Source organism: Meleagris gallopavo, chromosome 5 (assembly GCF_000146605.3).
Source record: "Meleagris gallopavo isolate NT-WF06-2002-E0010 breed Aviagen turkey brand Nicholas breeding stock chromosome 5, Turkey_5.1, whole genome shotgun sequence".
NCBI classification, from domain to species: domain Eukaryota; kingdom Metazoa; phylum Chordata; class Aves; order Galliformes; family Phasianidae; genus Meleagris; species Meleagris gallopavo.
Genome location: NC_015015.2, coordinates 11,919,985 through 11,937,260, shown reverse-complemented (window position 1 = coordinate 11,937,260; position 17,276 = coordinate 11,919,985). Strand labels below are relative to the sequence as shown.

At 41.8% G+C, this 17,276-nt stretch overlaps 1 protein-coding gene across 1 annotated transcript; it reads left to right on the top strand.

Moving 5' to 3' along the window:
• The first annotated feature begins 3,116 nt into the window (after positions 1-3,116).
• SPTY2D1 (SPT2 chromatin protein domain containing 1) lies at positions 3,117-15,159 on the top strand. Its single transcript, XM_010711065.3, has 6 exons — positions 3,117-3,250; positions 4,919-5,033; positions 6,450-8,012; positions 8,590-8,749; positions 9,352-9,429; positions 11,554-15,159. The coding sequence occupies exons 1-6, from the start codon at positions 3,206-3,208 to the stop codon at positions 11,648-11,650; spliced, it is 2,058 nt and encodes a 685-aa protein (XP_010709367.1). The 5' UTR covers positions 3,117-3,205; the 3' UTR covers positions 11,651-15,159.
• The last annotated feature ends 2,117 nt before the right edge of the window (positions 15,160-17,276 follow it).

The following is a 17,276-nucleotide window of genomic DNA, read 5'->3' as shown; positions in this document are numbered from 1 at the left end:
GAGTGCGGAGCCGCAGTCGCCGGCGATGCTGGCGTTTAAAAGTCGGTGGAGCGCTTTTGTTCGCTCTGGAGCCGCGGGGCTGCCACGTCTCGCTCCGGGTGAGCCCGATGGGGCGTGTGCTGACGGGCGGCCCGCGCCGCCTGCGCGCTCATTTGCATGAAGAATGTTTTCTGTTTGGTAGCCGCTGCTTCTCGTGTTCACTGTACGAGCTGCCATGGGCAGCTCGCAGCGGCCCGTCGGTGAAGGCGGAAGAGGTGCGCAGCGCTGAGCGGGAGCACCCCGCCTGGCACTGGCAGGCAGAGGCACCGAGCGCTGCCCTGCGGTCCGTGGCCCTGGCTAAGTGTGATGGATGTGCAGCAGCACTGTGAGCAGCTGTAGAGGAGAGGTGTGTAACTCATCGGGTCCCATTGGGTTCTTAAAATATCTTAGGGAACATATTGTTCAGTATTTCATCTGATCTAGTTGGTCTCAGACTGACTCTGAGTAATTTGTAACGTATGTAGAAAAGTAGCAACTACATAAATGTAGAATCATGGTATCACCAAGGTTGGAAAAGGCTGCCAAGATCATCCAGTCCAATTATCCACCTGTCACCAGTATTTCCCACTAAACTATGTCCCTCAGTACAGCATCTAAACGTTTCTTGGACACCTCCTGAATGGTGATTCAACTGACTACAATTTTGGAGGAGAAATTTTCATAATATCCAAGCCGAATCTCTCCTGGCGCAGCCTGAGGCCATTCCCTTCTGTCCTATTGCTAGTTACATAGGAGGAGAGGTCAACCCCCACCTTGCCACAGCCTCCTTTCAGGTCACTGTAGAGAGTGATAAGGTCTCCCCTGTGCCTCCTCTGCACTAAACAATCTCAGTTCTCTCTGCTGCTCCCTGTGAGACTTTTGCTCCAGACCCTTCACAGTTTTGTTGCCTCAGCCCAGCAATCCAGCTGTCCAGATCCTCTGTAGGGCCTTCCAGTCCCCTGGCAGATCGACATTTCCTCCCAACTTGGTGTCATTGGTATGTTTTTGAAGATGTTTTGTGTCTTGTAAACCAGAGTATCTCACTGTTGACTTGAGGTTGCGGTGGTAAAGTTTCCTTTGACCTCATTAGTTTTCCTGTGTGCTGCACCACTGTTTTCTGTCACATGCATATTTCATCAACTCGACATCCCAGTTTCTATCTGCCACATCCCCAATCCAGATATGGTACTTTTGGGAGGCAGCCCTACCTGTTGTGCAGTGCACGAGAGCTTTGGTGCTGTTTTTAGTGAAGGCAGGGTTAGTGTTTACCTGATAACTTAGCAGTGAGTGCAATTCAATCCCCAGTTGAAGCAGTGTTAGTTTCCTGCCTTCCTTGCACGCTGGCAGTGCAGCCTTTGACTCTAAAGACAGTCTCTGAGCAGAAATGGAGCTGTGCTTGGCAGCATCTGAAGTTGCCTGCCGAAAAGGCCCATCAGTAGATATCCAAGTCACTCCACTTGACTGAAACTGGTGCACAACATCTGTCCCTATAAAAAGACTACAAAATTAGTCTTAAATATTTCTGATTAAAAACACTGCACAGTCTAATTATGAAATGTACCGGTGTGTAACATTGACAGGTTTCCAGAAATGCTGATTCCTGCTTTAATTAGCACTCCCTCAGAATTTCCCTTGCAGAAGTTTAAAAGAATCTTTATGGTGCACTCAGATATCCCACATTTGCTGTAATGGAAAGTAGAGTAATGTGCACAGGTTGTGCGTGTATCGAAACTGCAGAAAAACTCAGCCTCAGAAATAATATAGCTCTGTATCATGAAACAGGGACAGGATTGCATCATGTCCCTGTAAAAATAGATCTGCTTGTTCATCTCCCAGTGGAACTGCTAAATACACCTTCCATTGCCCAGTTATTTGCATCAGGTTTTGTTTCTAAATACAGCAGTGCGTTTGTGAACTAGAGTAGTAACTAACCGTGTGTTGTGCATAATCTTTGTGCGTAGTTTTCCCTTGTAACATTGCAAGGGGTAAGTTTTCTATGTATCTCCTGACACGTGTTTCTCTTCAGTGGTTCACTGATTTTCCATGCAGGCTTGCTTTGATCAGATGTGGTAACAGTTACAGCATTTACTGCTGACCTCCTTAAGATTTAAATCTTGCCTGTATGCCTCTTCTCAGCAATGTTGGTACTCTCTATTAATGCTGCAAGAGTGTTTTGGGACGTAATGGATGTCGGGAAGCACTTTGAGCTCTTTGTATGGAAGATATTCTTGACAAACAAAATTGCAGTTACTTTAAAATGGAAAAAAAAAAAAAGGGCGTAGTTAAGAGCCCTTTTAATCCTTCTGTTTTATCTGGTTTCTGTTGTCACTGGTAGTTTTTAGGAACAATCTCACCTCGATCCCTGCTCCCCTTAGCAGTGGGCATATCTGGAGTAGACAGAATTTGGAACCTGAAACAGATGTGACCACGGAGGTGACCTAGAAGTGAAACAGCTTGTCATCATCGTCCACGTCAGCACTTGATGAAGTCTCGCTTTAACTTATGCATCACAAAATAACCTCCAGCACAACAGATGAGTGCCTGCAGTTGTTGGAAATTTGGTTTGCATTTCACTTCCTAGAATAAGCTGCTCAACTGCTTAAAGTGGCTGCATTTTTAAGGAAGTAAAACTGTAGTAAAATCCAGGATTTCTTCATAGGACCAATACACTTTGCAAAGCCTTCCTGTGAAACTTCCAAACCCTTGGATACTTGCCCGTAGGCAAGAGAAGCCCTTCCAGAGGAGTATGAGGAATGGTTGTGAAGTATGGAGCACTGCCATAGAGCAGAGCTCCTGTCTGATCTGCAGGTGAAGGTGACGGCCCCTGCTGAGCAGAACTGGCTGCAGGGCAGCACCCACAGGGATGTGTGTGGGCTTTGATGTGCTCGAGCTGCTAGCTGTGTTAACTAATGCCATGTTGCACCTTGAAGGATATCTAAATGGGGGGAGCAGGAGCTTCCCACATCAGAAGGCTGCTCGTCTTGGTGTGTGATAAGGAAAGACAAGAGAAGTGGGATAACATACAGAGGTCAAAACATATAAATTATGTGACAGCCTGTGAAGGTTGCCTGTACTTGATAGTACAAGTGGGAATTGTCTTCAGCTTGGGTGTGTGCGAGTCCACAGCAAAACTATTGCTTACGCAGGTGCTGTGTTTCAAGATCAGGTTGTGCGGAGCCAACCACTCATGTCGTGCCAGGCTGTTGCTGAGGAGGTGGCCCAATTCACACAGGTTGGTTCCTCTGGAAATACCCTTGGCTAACAGGAAGCACTTGAGGGTGCGTGGCTGAGGAAAGGCACCTCCACAGCCTTTCCTTTTTCCTTTGGCTCAAGCAGTGCCCGTGCTGCCTCAGCAGTGTCCGTGAGCTGCTGGATGTGCTGCCTGCCGAGGTGAGTGCTGCTTACAGCTTGGGTAGCACAGCGCTCTGGAGTAGCGTGACCTGCTCTCTATAGGCAGAATGTTTGTTTCCCTGTTATTTAACCACCCTCGAGATAGCTGAGCCCGAGCAGTGCAGCTGCTGCTGCCTGGATGATAAGGCAGTAACATGCCCTGACTTAGTTGCCACTTTTACCTGGAGTCTGATGCGTGTTGGTTTGTGTTGAAAGTGAACTATTTTCTCAGTAGTTGCGGAGTATGTGTATGTTCCAGTGCTTTTAAAAAGAATAAAGCAGTTTATTTTATCTTCTTCTAACCAAAGTGCTCATTTCTATCAACACCTGCTGTGGTACACAGTGCAGAACCTCATTCGCTTCCATCTTCATTTATGAAACACTTAGCTCTGCTTTCAGCTGTGCATCAATAGCAAAAAATGCTATTGTTAGGAAGAACAGAAATCTTGAATTTTGCACCATTTCTCACCTTAATGGAAGTGAGAAAACAGTGTGCCTGCCAGGCTGCTTTACAAACCCACTTCTGGATAGGACTGTCGGTTGTAGTGCAGCAAAACAAAGCTCGAAAACTGCTTCCCCATCATTTTAATTCTTTATAAGGCTTCCTAATGGGGGAGATGAATCTACGCGTGTCCCGCTGGCTGGCAGTTTTCATTTAGAAGTGCTCCTTCTGCCTAAAACCATTTTAGAAAGTCCTCTGTTTTGACTTTCTTTTTAAAAACTGCTTAGAAATTGGATAATCCACTCAAGCCTGAGGATTGCTTTGCCTGTCTGTTTCAATTTCCTTGTGTATATCAGAACTGCATTCGCAGAAAATGAGGCTTCTGAGGGCCATAAGGGTAACCAAAACCAGCTCTCAGGTAGCAGCGAAGTGCTGGTAGTGCTTAGATAGATTTCAGTAACTGGCCTTGATTGTAAAAGCTCTTTAATATGCTGAGCAAACCTGTCAGGTTTTACAGCTGTGATGTAGATGGATGTTGTATCCTGTAATTTTGTGTCTGTCAAGTAATAGAGGTGCCTATGAAGAGCTGGTATGTAGTCACCCTGCCTGGAGACAGTGTTGGCTGTATTTTAGAATCGTCTCTGAACCTTGGCTTTTAGTGTATGTGTAGGTAAGATAATATATAGCTTTGTATATCAGTAACATCAAGTAATGTGAGTGTCTCTTAATGTGCTGCTATTTGAATGGATCAGGTTAGAACTGTTGAAATCGATAAGAAATCATGCTACCAGCTTGTCAGCTTATTGCCTCTAAAATATTTGGATGTAGATATCTTTACTAGATAATTTTTTAGATAACTTTCATAAGGCTGTATGAGACTTCATAAGGCTGAACTGAAATAATTTTATTCCGTTGCTGACGCAGCTATTGCATTATTATTCTGTACCATCTGTGCTTAAAATGAACTTTATGCTTATTTATGCTTAAATATGACTGCTACTTAATCCCTCAGTTTCAAGAAAAGAGATACTTATTAATTTCTCTGACATACTCGTTTGTTCTTTGCAGAAAAGATACAGTTTGGCTGTTGGCCCTCCCAAAAAGGTTCCAAAGGTCAAGGGTGTTGAGTCTGCAGCAGTACAAGCATTTCTCCGAAGGAAAGAAGAAGAAAAAAGAAAAAAAGGTAATTGTTAAAGCAGCCTAAAACTACATTCTGTGGAAGACCTTCATTGACTCTTTGAGACTTTGATCCCATTAAGAGCTCTGGCAAATAGACTTTTATATCTGTTTCTGGAATTCGTGCATATAACTGCTGATGCTGAGGGAAAACTGGTGGAAAAGTCACTGCGAGGGATGTTTACATGCTTTCCTAAGGATTTAAATGTTAATCAGCTCACTAGCATTTACATCAGGACATCAGGAAGTAAGTAAGGTGGAAAGAGATTGCAAGAAACCATCCTGAATTTCTGTTAATTTTGAAAAGTTGTGTTTGTCTAAACATGATAACAGTTTGTGGTGGTAATGTCTTAATCTTCTCTTTCAGTAATGCTTGGGTTTTAAATTGCAAAGGCTTTAAAACACATTTTTTCACCCACTATGTTACAACACAGTGTGATGGACTGGGTAGTCCAGAGCATTCCTCTCCTGGGCCAGCCATGAGCCAGCTCCTTATCCCTGCTGCCAGGTGCAGCCAAAGGCAAGACTGAGTGTGAATAGGAAATATTCATGCTTTTACTCACACTGTGTACAGTCATGGCTACTGACAAATGGAACAACGTAGGCTGGGGATGGTACCTTTACAGGAACCCATTTAAAGCTCAGCATGAGTTGCCCCATCCGATTTCTAGGAATTGATGCTCAGAGATGCCCCTTTCCCCTGAGCCCTTATGGTATTTGGCCCCTATTCCCTGTCTCTCCAGTATCTGGCGCTCAGATCTCTCATCTTTTCATTATGGAGTTCAGCCTGAATTACGTCAGCAGATCATACAGAAGACAAATAAGATGGAGAGCATACTCATGCAGGAAATAGGTAAAAACAATTTAGGAAGAATATAGGGCAGACTGTGGAGATGGTGCACGGGGCACTGTCACGCAGAAGCAGTGACCTGCAGCTTGCTCATCGCTAACTGCCTGCTTCCCCACCTCAGTCTACTTTCCAGGGCATATTCCCTCACCCTAAAACTCCTCCATCCATCCCTCCCTTTCCCCGCTTTTACTTAAACATCTGATAGTAAATTTTGTACAGTCTCAAAATTCTTTTACTCAGTCGCAGAACTCTTTCTCCTCAGAGATCCCATGTCCTGTGTCTTTTTACCACGGAGTTCTTGTTAGTTTGTATAGCATTCTGGAGAGTTGCTTCTGTTGAGTCAGCTTAGCAGGTTTGGTAGGAGCTGTATTTGGCTTAATAGTTCACTTTTGTAGAAACAGCTGACTCAGATGGATCAGGTTGCTCTGTTGGCAGACCTCTGATGGTGTTCTGGTCTATTCTGAATAGCTGTTAGCCAGATATCCTATTGTCTCAGATGGTTTATCGGTTTAGAAGATCCTGAAATAAAGAGTAGTGTTTTTGTTTAACTTTCTCCTGATTTTTCTTTTACAGAACTGGAAGAAAAAAGAAAGAAAGAACGACTCTTGGCTAAGCGAATTGAACTGAAACATGACAGGAAGGCAAGAGCTATGGCTTCACGAACAAAGGATAACTTTTATGGCTATAATGGTATTCCCGTTGAAGAGAAGCCTAAAAAGAGGAGGAGGACTTGTGAGAATGTTTCTCAGGCCCCTGAGGCTGAGTATGCAACAGAAAATGAAGCAGAGCAACTTGAGTTTACTCAAACTGAATCGGAGTATGAGCAAGAAGAATATGATGAGAAACCATCCAAAGCTGCAGTCAAACCAAAGGCACCACCCAAAAGTGCACCAGCACCTCTCAACTTTGCAGATCTTTTAAGGCTTGCTGAAAAAAAACAATATGAACCGGTAGAAATAAAAGTAGTGAAAAAGATAGAAGAGAGACCCAGGACGGCAGAAGAATTGAGAGAGAGGGAATATTTGGAACGCAAAAATAAGAGAGTAGAAATGCAGAAAAAGAAAACAGAGAAGGAGGTTAAGAATACAGGGATATCCAGTTCTTCAAAAAAAGCAACTTCTCTGAAGGAATGTGCAGATGCAAAACTTAGCAAAAGTGCAGCAGATAAACATGCCTCTCCAAAAAGCAGCCTCTCTTCTCTGAGTGGTACTGATAAGAAATCCAAAGCACCAGCATTGACTGAAAAGCACTCACGGTCGTTATCTTCTTCCAAATTGAGTCAAATGGAAAAAGTAAAAACCTCACAAAGTAGTTCCTTGAAAACCCCTACTGCTGGCAGTCATAGTAAATTACCTGTCAACGGTATGGGAAAGTCTGGCTCAAGCTTTCCTGTGCCATCCTCAAAGCCAATGGCCAATGGGGCTCAAAGGTTACCGTCTGCTAAAGAATCCAGCCTGAAAAAGCCTGTCCATACAAAACCAGGAAATGCTGCAGCCCTGCAGCACGAAATGAACTCCAGCACAAAACGATCCAGCAGCAGTTTAGGAAAGGGAGGACCTGGACATCCAGGTGGAGGATCAAGTGCAGGACCTGGGCGCTCAAGCAGCAATTCTGGCATGGGACCCGGAAGGCCAGGGAGCGTCTCAAGCCCAGGGCCCGGGCGGCAGGGCAGCAGCTCGGCCACAGGACCTGGAAGGCCAAGCAGCAGCTCAAGCATGGGACCTGGGCGACCGGGCAGTGGCTCAGGCGTGGGACCCGGAAGGCCAGGTGGCAGCTCCAGCACTGGACTTGGACGTCCAGGTGGCAGCTCAGGCACCGGCCCAGGAAGGCCGGGCAACAGCACAAATACAGCACCTGGGCGACTGGGCAGCGGCATGGGAACAGGACCAGGGAGGCCAGGAGTCAGCCCGAGTACGGGACCTGGGCGGCCGGGCAGCAGCTCAGGAACAGGACCGGGAAGGCCAGGAGTCAGCCCGAGTGCAGGACCTGGGCGACCTGGCTTTGCAGCTGTAAAGCCCAGGTGTACTGTCGTATCAGAAACTATTTCTTCCAAAAACCTAGTGACGAGGCCCAGCAACGGACAGATGAATGGAATGAGATCTCTTCAAGGGCACAGACCTGTGTTTCGTTCACAAGGTACAAAGTTCTTTTTTTAATTAGTTGTTTGTCCCATATTTCTGATACATCTGAGTTGAGGTCAGTGATTATCCAAGAAAACACGGACAAAATACCTTATTTATCTTTTAAAGAATGCATTAAGCAATGGAAAGTTGTGGTTTTTTTCCCTTTGCAATTCTTCACTTTTTTTGACCCCAGCTCACATTCCTTGAGGTAAGGGCCTGGGGCTTAATTCACAGCAAACCTGTGATTGATACTTGAATGTTTTTGCTGATTCACCTTATCAGCGAGTGAGTAGTTCTAAAAATGATTCCTGAACAGGAGAAAGCACACATGAACTCTAGCAAATAAGTACCTAGAAAACTTTGAACAAGAACGTGGACTTATGTCTGGTACTTTTCCTTGGGGTGCAGTTGATGTTAGCGGAGGAAGTGTTTCCTTTTACTGACTTTAAGAATTTCTACTTAGCTTGAGGCAGCAGTCTTCTACCTCGAAGCCCAGAGCTGTAAAGTCACTGTGCCCAAAGTATAGCAACGAAAAATACTGATAAATGTGTGTTATTCATTGATGTTTTTTTCACATCCCTTTCATTTAGGTATTGGGAGACCACCTGTTGGTTACAAAAGACAAATAGACGATGATGACGACGATGATGAGTATGACTCTGAAATGGATGATTTTATTGAAGATGAGGGGGAACCCCAAGAAGAAATATCAAAACACATTCGGGAAATATTTGGCTATGACCGGAAAAGGTAGGAAAAAATGTAAATTTTGATATACTGTAAAGTGAGCAATGGAACAACAGAGATTAAGGTCATTGGGCTGATTTATTAGAAATAAGCAAACTACTGGCTTAAAAAATGTATTTTTGTGTTGCCATGCTCTTCTGGAAAGCAAGAGAAAGTTTGATGCAAATGGGACATAATGGAAAACAGTATGGCTTCTGTAACTTGTCACTTATCTAACCCATAGCAACTCTTTTCTATCAACATGTGTTAAAATGTTTTCTTATAGCAGTAGCATCCCAGAATTCATCAGGTGTAGCAGCCTGAATATGAATGGCTAAATGCAATGGTGTTAGCAGTTCTGTTTTGAGAATTGAAGTTGGCATCTCTGCGTACCTAGGAACCATTGCAAAACTAATACTCTGGCTTATTTAATTATTTTCCTTTTGTCTGATAGCAAGATATAAAAAAGCAAACATTTTAAACACTGGTAGTGATTCTTTCAAAACATTACAATCTAACAGTGTACAGCAAGCTAAGTTCTCTTTCTACCAGGATGTGAATTCCTAGCTCAGCTGTATATGATCGTGGTTTTTTTAGTGTGCTAAATGCTACTATTTAATTTCCAGATATAAAGATGAAAGCGATTATGCCTTACGCTATATGGAGAGCAGCTGGAGGGAGCAACAGAAAGAAGAAGCCAGGAGGTATGCATGGACTTAAGTTAAAATAGGAAGTGGGAGGTTTATTTATTGCCCAAGTCATGGGGATATCTGCTGCTACTTATAGCAGAGTAGCTAAGTCTTCCCATCTTTGATAAGAAAGCTTAGGTAGAAGAAGCTCAGCCAACTAGTGTGCCAGTGGGATAGTGAGTACAGTAAATAAGTCCTGTATGTTCATTCCAGTGCATCACAGTCTTTACCAGTGAGAATTATACCAACTGATGCCCAAAACTTTGTATAAGTATTTGAATTACAATTGAAATGCTAGGCCCTTTGCTTTGTCCCAAACATCGATACTCTGTTACCTCCTGAGGGCTGGGAGGAAACTTAATCTCTGCATATTTGTGTTTCGTGTGTATGTATATAAAAAGAATACTCTGACACACATTTATAACCAGAGATTTCAGAAACAAAGGCTAGATGTTTATATTGGTTTTGACCACTACTTTTAGCCTGCAGAGCTGCACATTCTTTACATGGCTGTTATAAAGCCTGGCATTCGTGAAGTGGTTTGCTTTATGCTTTTTCCGTGCCTGATGGGAAGATGTCTGCAATACATTCTGAAAAGCCTTGTAGGAGTTACAAAAAGTTTTTACCTATTTATTAATAGGCAATAGAAAAACTGAAAATGTAAAGTCAAATTTTTACTTCTGAGATTTATTTTTTTTACATTGCTATCCAGAGAGTGCCTTGAGTATTGGGAACCTTCTGGAAGTTAGTCAGTGTTCTTATTTCTCTCTGCTCTTAGGGACAGCTGCTGCTCATGCACAGCTGCAGTCTCTTAATCAGAGAAGTAAATTGAATTTTACAGTGATATTGCTGTTCACTGAATTCTGTGTTGAAGACCTACAGTGAGATTTTGCAAAGTTGAACACCTGGCTAAGCTTCTAACTACTCATGCTAGTATAAGAGAAGGGCAGATAGGAAACTTCAGTAAAACAATTAATCTATCTTCAGCTAGTTTTTCCACTGAGAATTTGGTTAAAAGCATTGTGACCCTTGACATGAGGAGCTTTCTCTAACCAAAAGAGCCTGTTAAAATTACTACGTTCTAAATTGAAATGGAAAATGATGCTTCTAGCCAGACTTCGATCACGTAGATCTCTGAAGTGTTTATTTTTTACTGTCTGAACTTGGATGACTGCAGTCTCCTGAATTCACAATTCTCTCTGCTTGTTATAGGCATAAGCTGAGCCTATACTGGAGCAGTTACCCTAGAACAGCTGAATGATAGGTGGTCATGTTATCGACCTTGTAGTAATGAGGTGCAAACTGCCTTAAGCTGCTTCATAATGAACTGTGGAAGTACAAATGCACTTAGCAGGCCTGCAGACAAGGCAGGCAGTAGCTGATGGCAAAATAGGAGCTTTGTCACACCTATTCCTAGTATCAAACCAGCAAGGCCATCCAGCCTTTCTTAAGTGAAGAGGAGGTCAGTGATGGTAGGTGCTGTTTTCAGTATCCTTTCAGCATACTGCCCAGAAGCTGAAGAGGCTACACAAGGACACAGCTAGAACATGCAGTGCTCAGCAGCATCTCTTCTCTGTGCCTGTTCATCTGAGGCAGGGTAACTAAGTGGATTCTGATGGTGAGGCAGCATTGTTTGTGTAGCTACCTGAATAATGCCTGTAGTCAGGAAGCTGCCACAAAGCTTCTTTCTTCTGTTTGATGGATCCATTCTCACCCTTGCCAAAAGAAAGGTGTAAGTGTAGGAAAAGCTGAACTGAGTCTGTCTGCTGTGACTTGTATTTAAGTTACGTTGGCAAGAACTGATGCATGTTCAAGCATCTTCTTTTCAAAAAAAGAATGATCTTAGTAAAACCTTTTTTAAATAATGATAATTTTCTTTAAAGAAAACTTTAAATCATTTCTCCTTCAAAGGGTTTGATTCCGCTCTAATGATGAGAGAATCTTGATTTCCTTAGAAACGTTCTTTTTTCCTTTAAGCTGTATGCTTACTGTAATTGAAGAAAACCTTTGACTGTTGAACTGATCTAAAACTTCTTTGCTCAAATCAACTGCAGTAATTTTAGGATTTCTTTTCTTGGGGGAGAAGTCAAATTTCATGTTTGAGTAGCAGTTTGTAAAGGATTTCAACTTGTTTGGCAGCTTGAGACTCGGTGTTCAGGAAGACCTTGAAGAATTGAGACGGGAAGAGGAAGAACTAAAACGGAAGAGACAGTCTAAGAAGCTGAGGACCCGTTAACTGACTTACAGCGTTGACTTCTTTCATTTTTCTGCTACCCTCTGCCTCCATACATCTCCTGTTCTTCGGTTTCCATTTGCTTGCTAGAGGGCAAAAGAATATGTAAAGGGATAAAAGAACTGAAAAATAAAGGCTTTAGTTTGACTTATATAAGATATTTATTTTTAATACTTGCCAAGGGTTGATTTTTTTATGGAGAAATTAATGCACTAATGCATATTATTAAGTAGAAGAAAAATTAAGAAATGTTTCCATTGATTAAATCAGTTCAAGATGCCAGCAGAAATATTGACTAGCTATGCACTGACTTGGAACTGTGCGGGCCTATATACAAGTAAACCAATTTTGCATTCACTTGAAAGAAAGGAATAGCACTGGGGGAGTAGTGTTCTTGTTCCCTGATATTTTTTGAGATATAGAGAGAAATTGCTTTATACCCTGCTCTGTCTCCTAAGTTAAGCCTCAAAGTTTCTGAAACATCATCTTCTATACAGAAGCAGCTTGGGTGTGAATTCAGCCGTTGCCACAAATGTTCAAAGCAATAAAGTGCTATATTTTTTCTGATTTGAGGACCCATAAACAATAACTGAACTGGAATTGTCTTGTTTCCTAATGGAGAAGTGCATGTCACTTGCAAAATGTACAGTTAGAGATATCACCAAAAGGTTAGGCTGGCTTTTGCTGTGTCTGGAATTTCAATGCCAATCACATTCAGTAGGATAAATACTCATCCTGAAAATAGGAATTTCTAGTGTTTGTGTGTAACTTGTGCTTTTGGGCTGAAGCATACGCTTAGGAATTCTTTTCCTGCCCTGTCAGTCTTTGCATTTATCTAAAAGCTTCTGCTCTTTTACAGGTTGTGTGCTGTGCACGTGTTTTTTTCTTCTGTTAAGCATCAGGTGTGTTAAATGACTTAAAATGTGGAGCAGTCACTTATCTAATCAGGTGTACTATTTGGAAAACACTTTTCCAAAGTACTTGCAGCTAGCTCTTGGATATCGATCACTTTGTATTACACAGTGAATACTTTTGATTAAATTCATCAAATCAGAAAGCTAAAATGCATGTCAGGAGAGTTAGTTCTGTTACCCAATGCCCATGTTTGCACATTATTTCTAACTATGCATTTGAAGACTGTTTCCTTCAGTAACTGAATTTGTTTACTTACCAGCATTGGGTTCATCAAAATCAGTAGGGGTTGTATGAAGAGTCTGAAGCTCTAACCTGGTGTTGCATCTGCTTTGATTCACCAAGTTATCCTTCAAAGCTCACCGGTATCACTGCTCAGCTTTGCCACGAGCTGTAAGACCCCACTGATAACCCCTCAGCTATAGCTGTTGAAGCTGTTATGTTTTAATACTTGAAGTACTTAGAAAAGTACAAAAAGGGCTTTGGATATATGTTGGTGGAAAGAAAAATGAAGAAAAAGCAAAAATTACTTAGTAGAAAAATAGTGAAGGAACCTTTAGAGATTCCTTCAGAGAGCAATTTTTTTTAACAGTGCTGCTTCTAGAACACAGTTCAGACAGCAACTTGGAAGCTGCTGAAATCTGCACATCTAACTCTTAATGAAGGAAAAAACATTTGCTATTTTGAGGCATTTTCTGTTGATGGTGTAGCATTTCACTGCCTTAGCGAAACACTGACATGAGTAAGCTATTGGGATGGATTCTATAAACTAATTCAGTATTAGTTGCGTGGGAGCACGGATGGTAACTGTCACTGCTCCTCTGTATTTTTAACTTTGTATATTAACTAACAAAAAGATGTTTCTCAGTGTATACCCTTCAGACCATGCAAGATAGTGTAATCTCAGTGCTTGTCTGCAAGTGCGTTGTATTCACTCTGCTTAATGGGACCACCTCACATTTGCTGTTGTAGTTCCTCGAATTACCCGAACATGGCCATGATCTCTGGGACCATGATTGACTGTGGGTTTGTTTGTTTGCTTGGTGTGGATTTTTTGGTTTGTTTAGCTGGAGAAGGACTCCTAGGTCTGTCAGCCTGGACAATTATCACTTGCAAGCAATTTTCTGCCTGGCTAAAAACAGTCTCTTATGAAGCAAAAGATGCTCACGTAATAATCTGAAATTGGAATTCAGTTTGGAATTAAATCTGCATTTCAGATAACTGAAGCTTAAATAAACCCTGATGATTTCATCACTTTGCACACGGTCAGTTAAATTTCTTAATCTAAAGCACTTTGTCATTGGTCTTTGAGGTGCTGACTGGAATGAGGTCTCTTCTTCCAGCCTCCCTAAGACACTTGTTTAACTTCACACAATGATTGCTTGATTTTTGTTTCATATGAAAAATTGTTCAAGGACACATTTGTAGTTTTACAATCAAGTACTTTCTCATAATTGGCATGGGACACCAGTGACTTTCAAACTTTGTACAGATGTTTGGGTTTTGTTGGGTTTGCATGTATTTGTAAATCGACTTGGGAGGGCCTCGTATTCAAAATCATGTTTACTGTTTTCCAGATTAACATTATTAATCTTAATGAGAGTACTTTGGTACTCATCCAAAGTGCGTCCGAATTTGAGGTTAAGAAAAAACTGGAAGAATTCTTCTATTGGTTTATGAGGATCTGATGTTAAGCTAATGATTTAATTGCGTTTAATGAAATTCTGGTTTGGATTTTAGATTCTTTCTTTTTTTAATTCACTGCTTGACAATGTGCCTTTTATACTAAATTGTGTCAAAAACTAATGAATGTAGAGTATGAAAAGGTTGGCCAGTTTCTGCTATCTCAGATTCTGTGTACTTACACCTGGTAGTGTGAAATGGTGACGTCCTTTGCGTAAAGCCCTTCCAGGTCTGGCTTTGATTGCACAATTACAGTAGCTACTTCTGTACTGATAACGCTAAATCAAACGAAGGGCACTTTCTATTGATGACTACTTTTTGAAAATGTCTTGTACTTACGCTTGAGCTGTATTTCTCTTTACAGCAGTCTTTTTGGAGGCCAGGGTTTTGCATATCACAGGAAGCCTTAGTGTGCAACTCTGTGCTGTGCTTTAAAATAAAAATCTTTCAAGAAGTTTATGAGATCTCTATGGAAATCTGGATTTATTTTTGTGTAAAGCCCAAAATATTGTCCAGGAAAACTAATTTTCTATTTTTTTTGCATTTTGTAACATAATCTAGTAGCTGATGCCTATTTCTAGATACAGCATATTTCTGGAGACCAAAACATGTCAGAAAATAAATATATGGAGAGACTGTGTTTAAGTTGTGATGAATGTACTTCTATTTATTTTGGTGAGTGGGTGTAATGCAATATTAAAGTGTTAGTTGTAAATAAGGGTGCTTCTAGTTTTAGCCAATGATTTCCTTTGGGGATATCTGTTGTGCACAATGTCTTTTTACACAATGTGACAAATCAGGTTTAAAAACTTACATAGCTTAACTGTTTTTCTGGTGCTGTCAAGAAAGTGTATACTTTTGCACACCAAATGCATATAAGTTTTGCAGACAATAAATTACAGGCATTAAACATTTTACTGCTACATGTCATTGGTCTACTTTATAGAAGACATTTTTTTCCTGCTGTTTTCTTCTGAGCTGTTATATAAAACAGCATTAGGCTGAACGTTCTCCAAGAAAAACTGTTCTCTTGTTCCCATGCAGCACACAAGAATCTATGAAAAATTAATGGAGTCACTTAAGCATTCAGAAAAGAGCTGAAATTGATTGGCATCTCCTACAGTTTAGGCTTCTAACATAATATATATTTGGAGGAACGTGAATTTAAGAATGATATAAACAAGTATACAAGATGCCTTTCATCTCTTCCACCTGGAATATATGGCGTTTAATCTTGCAGTTTCATGAGCAGCATCTTTCTCAGATTCTCTTCTTCCCATGTGAAGAACCTGCACCTTTTCTACACTGTCTGCTATGGAACCATTTACTTCTTTGACAGCTGGAGGTCAGTGCAAGTGCTAGCTCTGGTTAGCTAGCATTGCAAACTATTCCACATGGATAAATGAATACCTTTCCTCAAATTAAGCCCATCTGCCTCCTTTTGCTTGAAAAAAGGAAGGCCTGCATACTGTTGTGCTTTTAAAAAGCCATGTAATAATAACATTATATTGCCCCTTAGCATTTGATCAGTGGCCAACCAGCATCTTGTTTTGCAGGCATGAAATCTTACCCTGAATGGAACACCCTTGAGATTTTTAATACATCTTCAGTGTTCTAGTAAGTGTTATTTTAAAGCAAAATAGGCAAAATAGGTACATCATTCTGCATTGATTTAGCATAATCCAGCCAATCAAGTTGTACCTCTCTGGAAGCAATAGAACTATTTTACTCGGATTTTTTTAAATTCTTTTCCTTATTGGAGGACAGCTTTTAGTTGTGGCTTGAATTTGAAATAACATCTTAATCCCACAAGGCAGAACTGCAATTTAGTCATCCAAAAGATGGCCTTTTACTTACCAGTTTAAGTGCATTGGAATCACTCATCTATTTTTTTCATGAGTCTGGGGATCCAAAAAACCTTCAACTACCATGCTTAACATACTGAGTGGAATGAAATTAAACGCAGGAGGTTCCTGAGGTAATGAAATGTATCCCCAGTTTGGTCCTAACCTGTTAGGTTAGCTGCTAAATGGCTTTCTTGAACTGGTGATTTTTTTGTTTTGGAGATTTTCTCTGTCCAGTTCTTCGTGTGAGTGTTTTTATTTATATCCTTTTCCCCACATGCAATTTCATTATTTTATATCTTGAATGCAACATCTCAGTTTCTCTGTGTTCCTAAGTTGAGGAAAGGTATCTACCATCTCATAGGCAATGACAAAGGTGGACAGCGAGCTAAATGTTTTACCTGTGATATTGCCAGAGCCAAAGCCAATGTGATGGGTTTGGTGAGGAAACTTGCTCCCACCACTTGGTCTTCATTTATTTTGGGACCTATCTGCAAGAGTCACTCAGGTCCATTCCAGAAGCATGCATTTTGCACAAAGCATGCAATATGTATAACTTGCAATTCCTCTTTCATTACTCCTAATTCAAACCGCTTGTGTTACTACTTTTTTTTTTTTTCTGCCGTAGGGAATTATTTGGAATAATTTATTGGGCTGTGGTAGTTTCACGTTCTCAAGAACTCTGTGCTCTGAGCTAGCACAGAGATACAGAATGCCCAAGGCTAAGCCAAGGGTCAGACCTGAACTATGTCATTGTAAGACAGAGGAGATGCTATTTTCCTCTTGTATAGCACAGAGTAAAACTTGCAAGCTGTGTGCTTTGCGTTGCAGGAGCTCCTCATTTTATTTTACCCTCTCTGAGCATGTGAGAAACCACAGCTTATTATCTCTGCTAACTGGCCACGTTTTCTATCAAGTCTCAAAGAAAACAGCCAGCAGATGTAGTCGAGCTCCTCAGCAGTGCTCCAGCCTTGAGGTGAGTCGCGACCAACAGTGTATTGCGAACTTTCGGCTTTCTAGCAAAACCCAGGAGCTCCACAGGCCGCACCACGTACACAGCTCCTGGAGGACGCGGGGCAGCTCTTGGGGCGGGGCGGGGCGGGCTGGAGGCGCGGGGCCGCCTGGGAGGCCGCGGCCATGGCGTTCTCGGCGGAGGCGCTGCGGAAGCAGCTGGGCAAGGTGCGGGACCG

Bases quoted from the DNA above. Each gene is read 5' to 3' on its own strand.
- SPTY2D1 (XM_010711065.3), top strand. From the start codon at position 3,206: ATGTCGTGCCAGGCTGTTGCTGAGGAGGTGGCCCAATTCACACAG. The intron at 5,034-6,449 runs GTAATTGTTAAA...TTTCTTTTACAG, and splicing joins AGAAGAAAAAAGAAAAAAAG to AACTGGAAGAAAAAAGAAAG. The intron at 9,430-11,553 runs GTATGCATGGAC...CTTGTTTGGCAG, and splicing joins CAGAAAGAAGAAGCCAGGAG to CTTGAGACTCGGTGTTCAGG.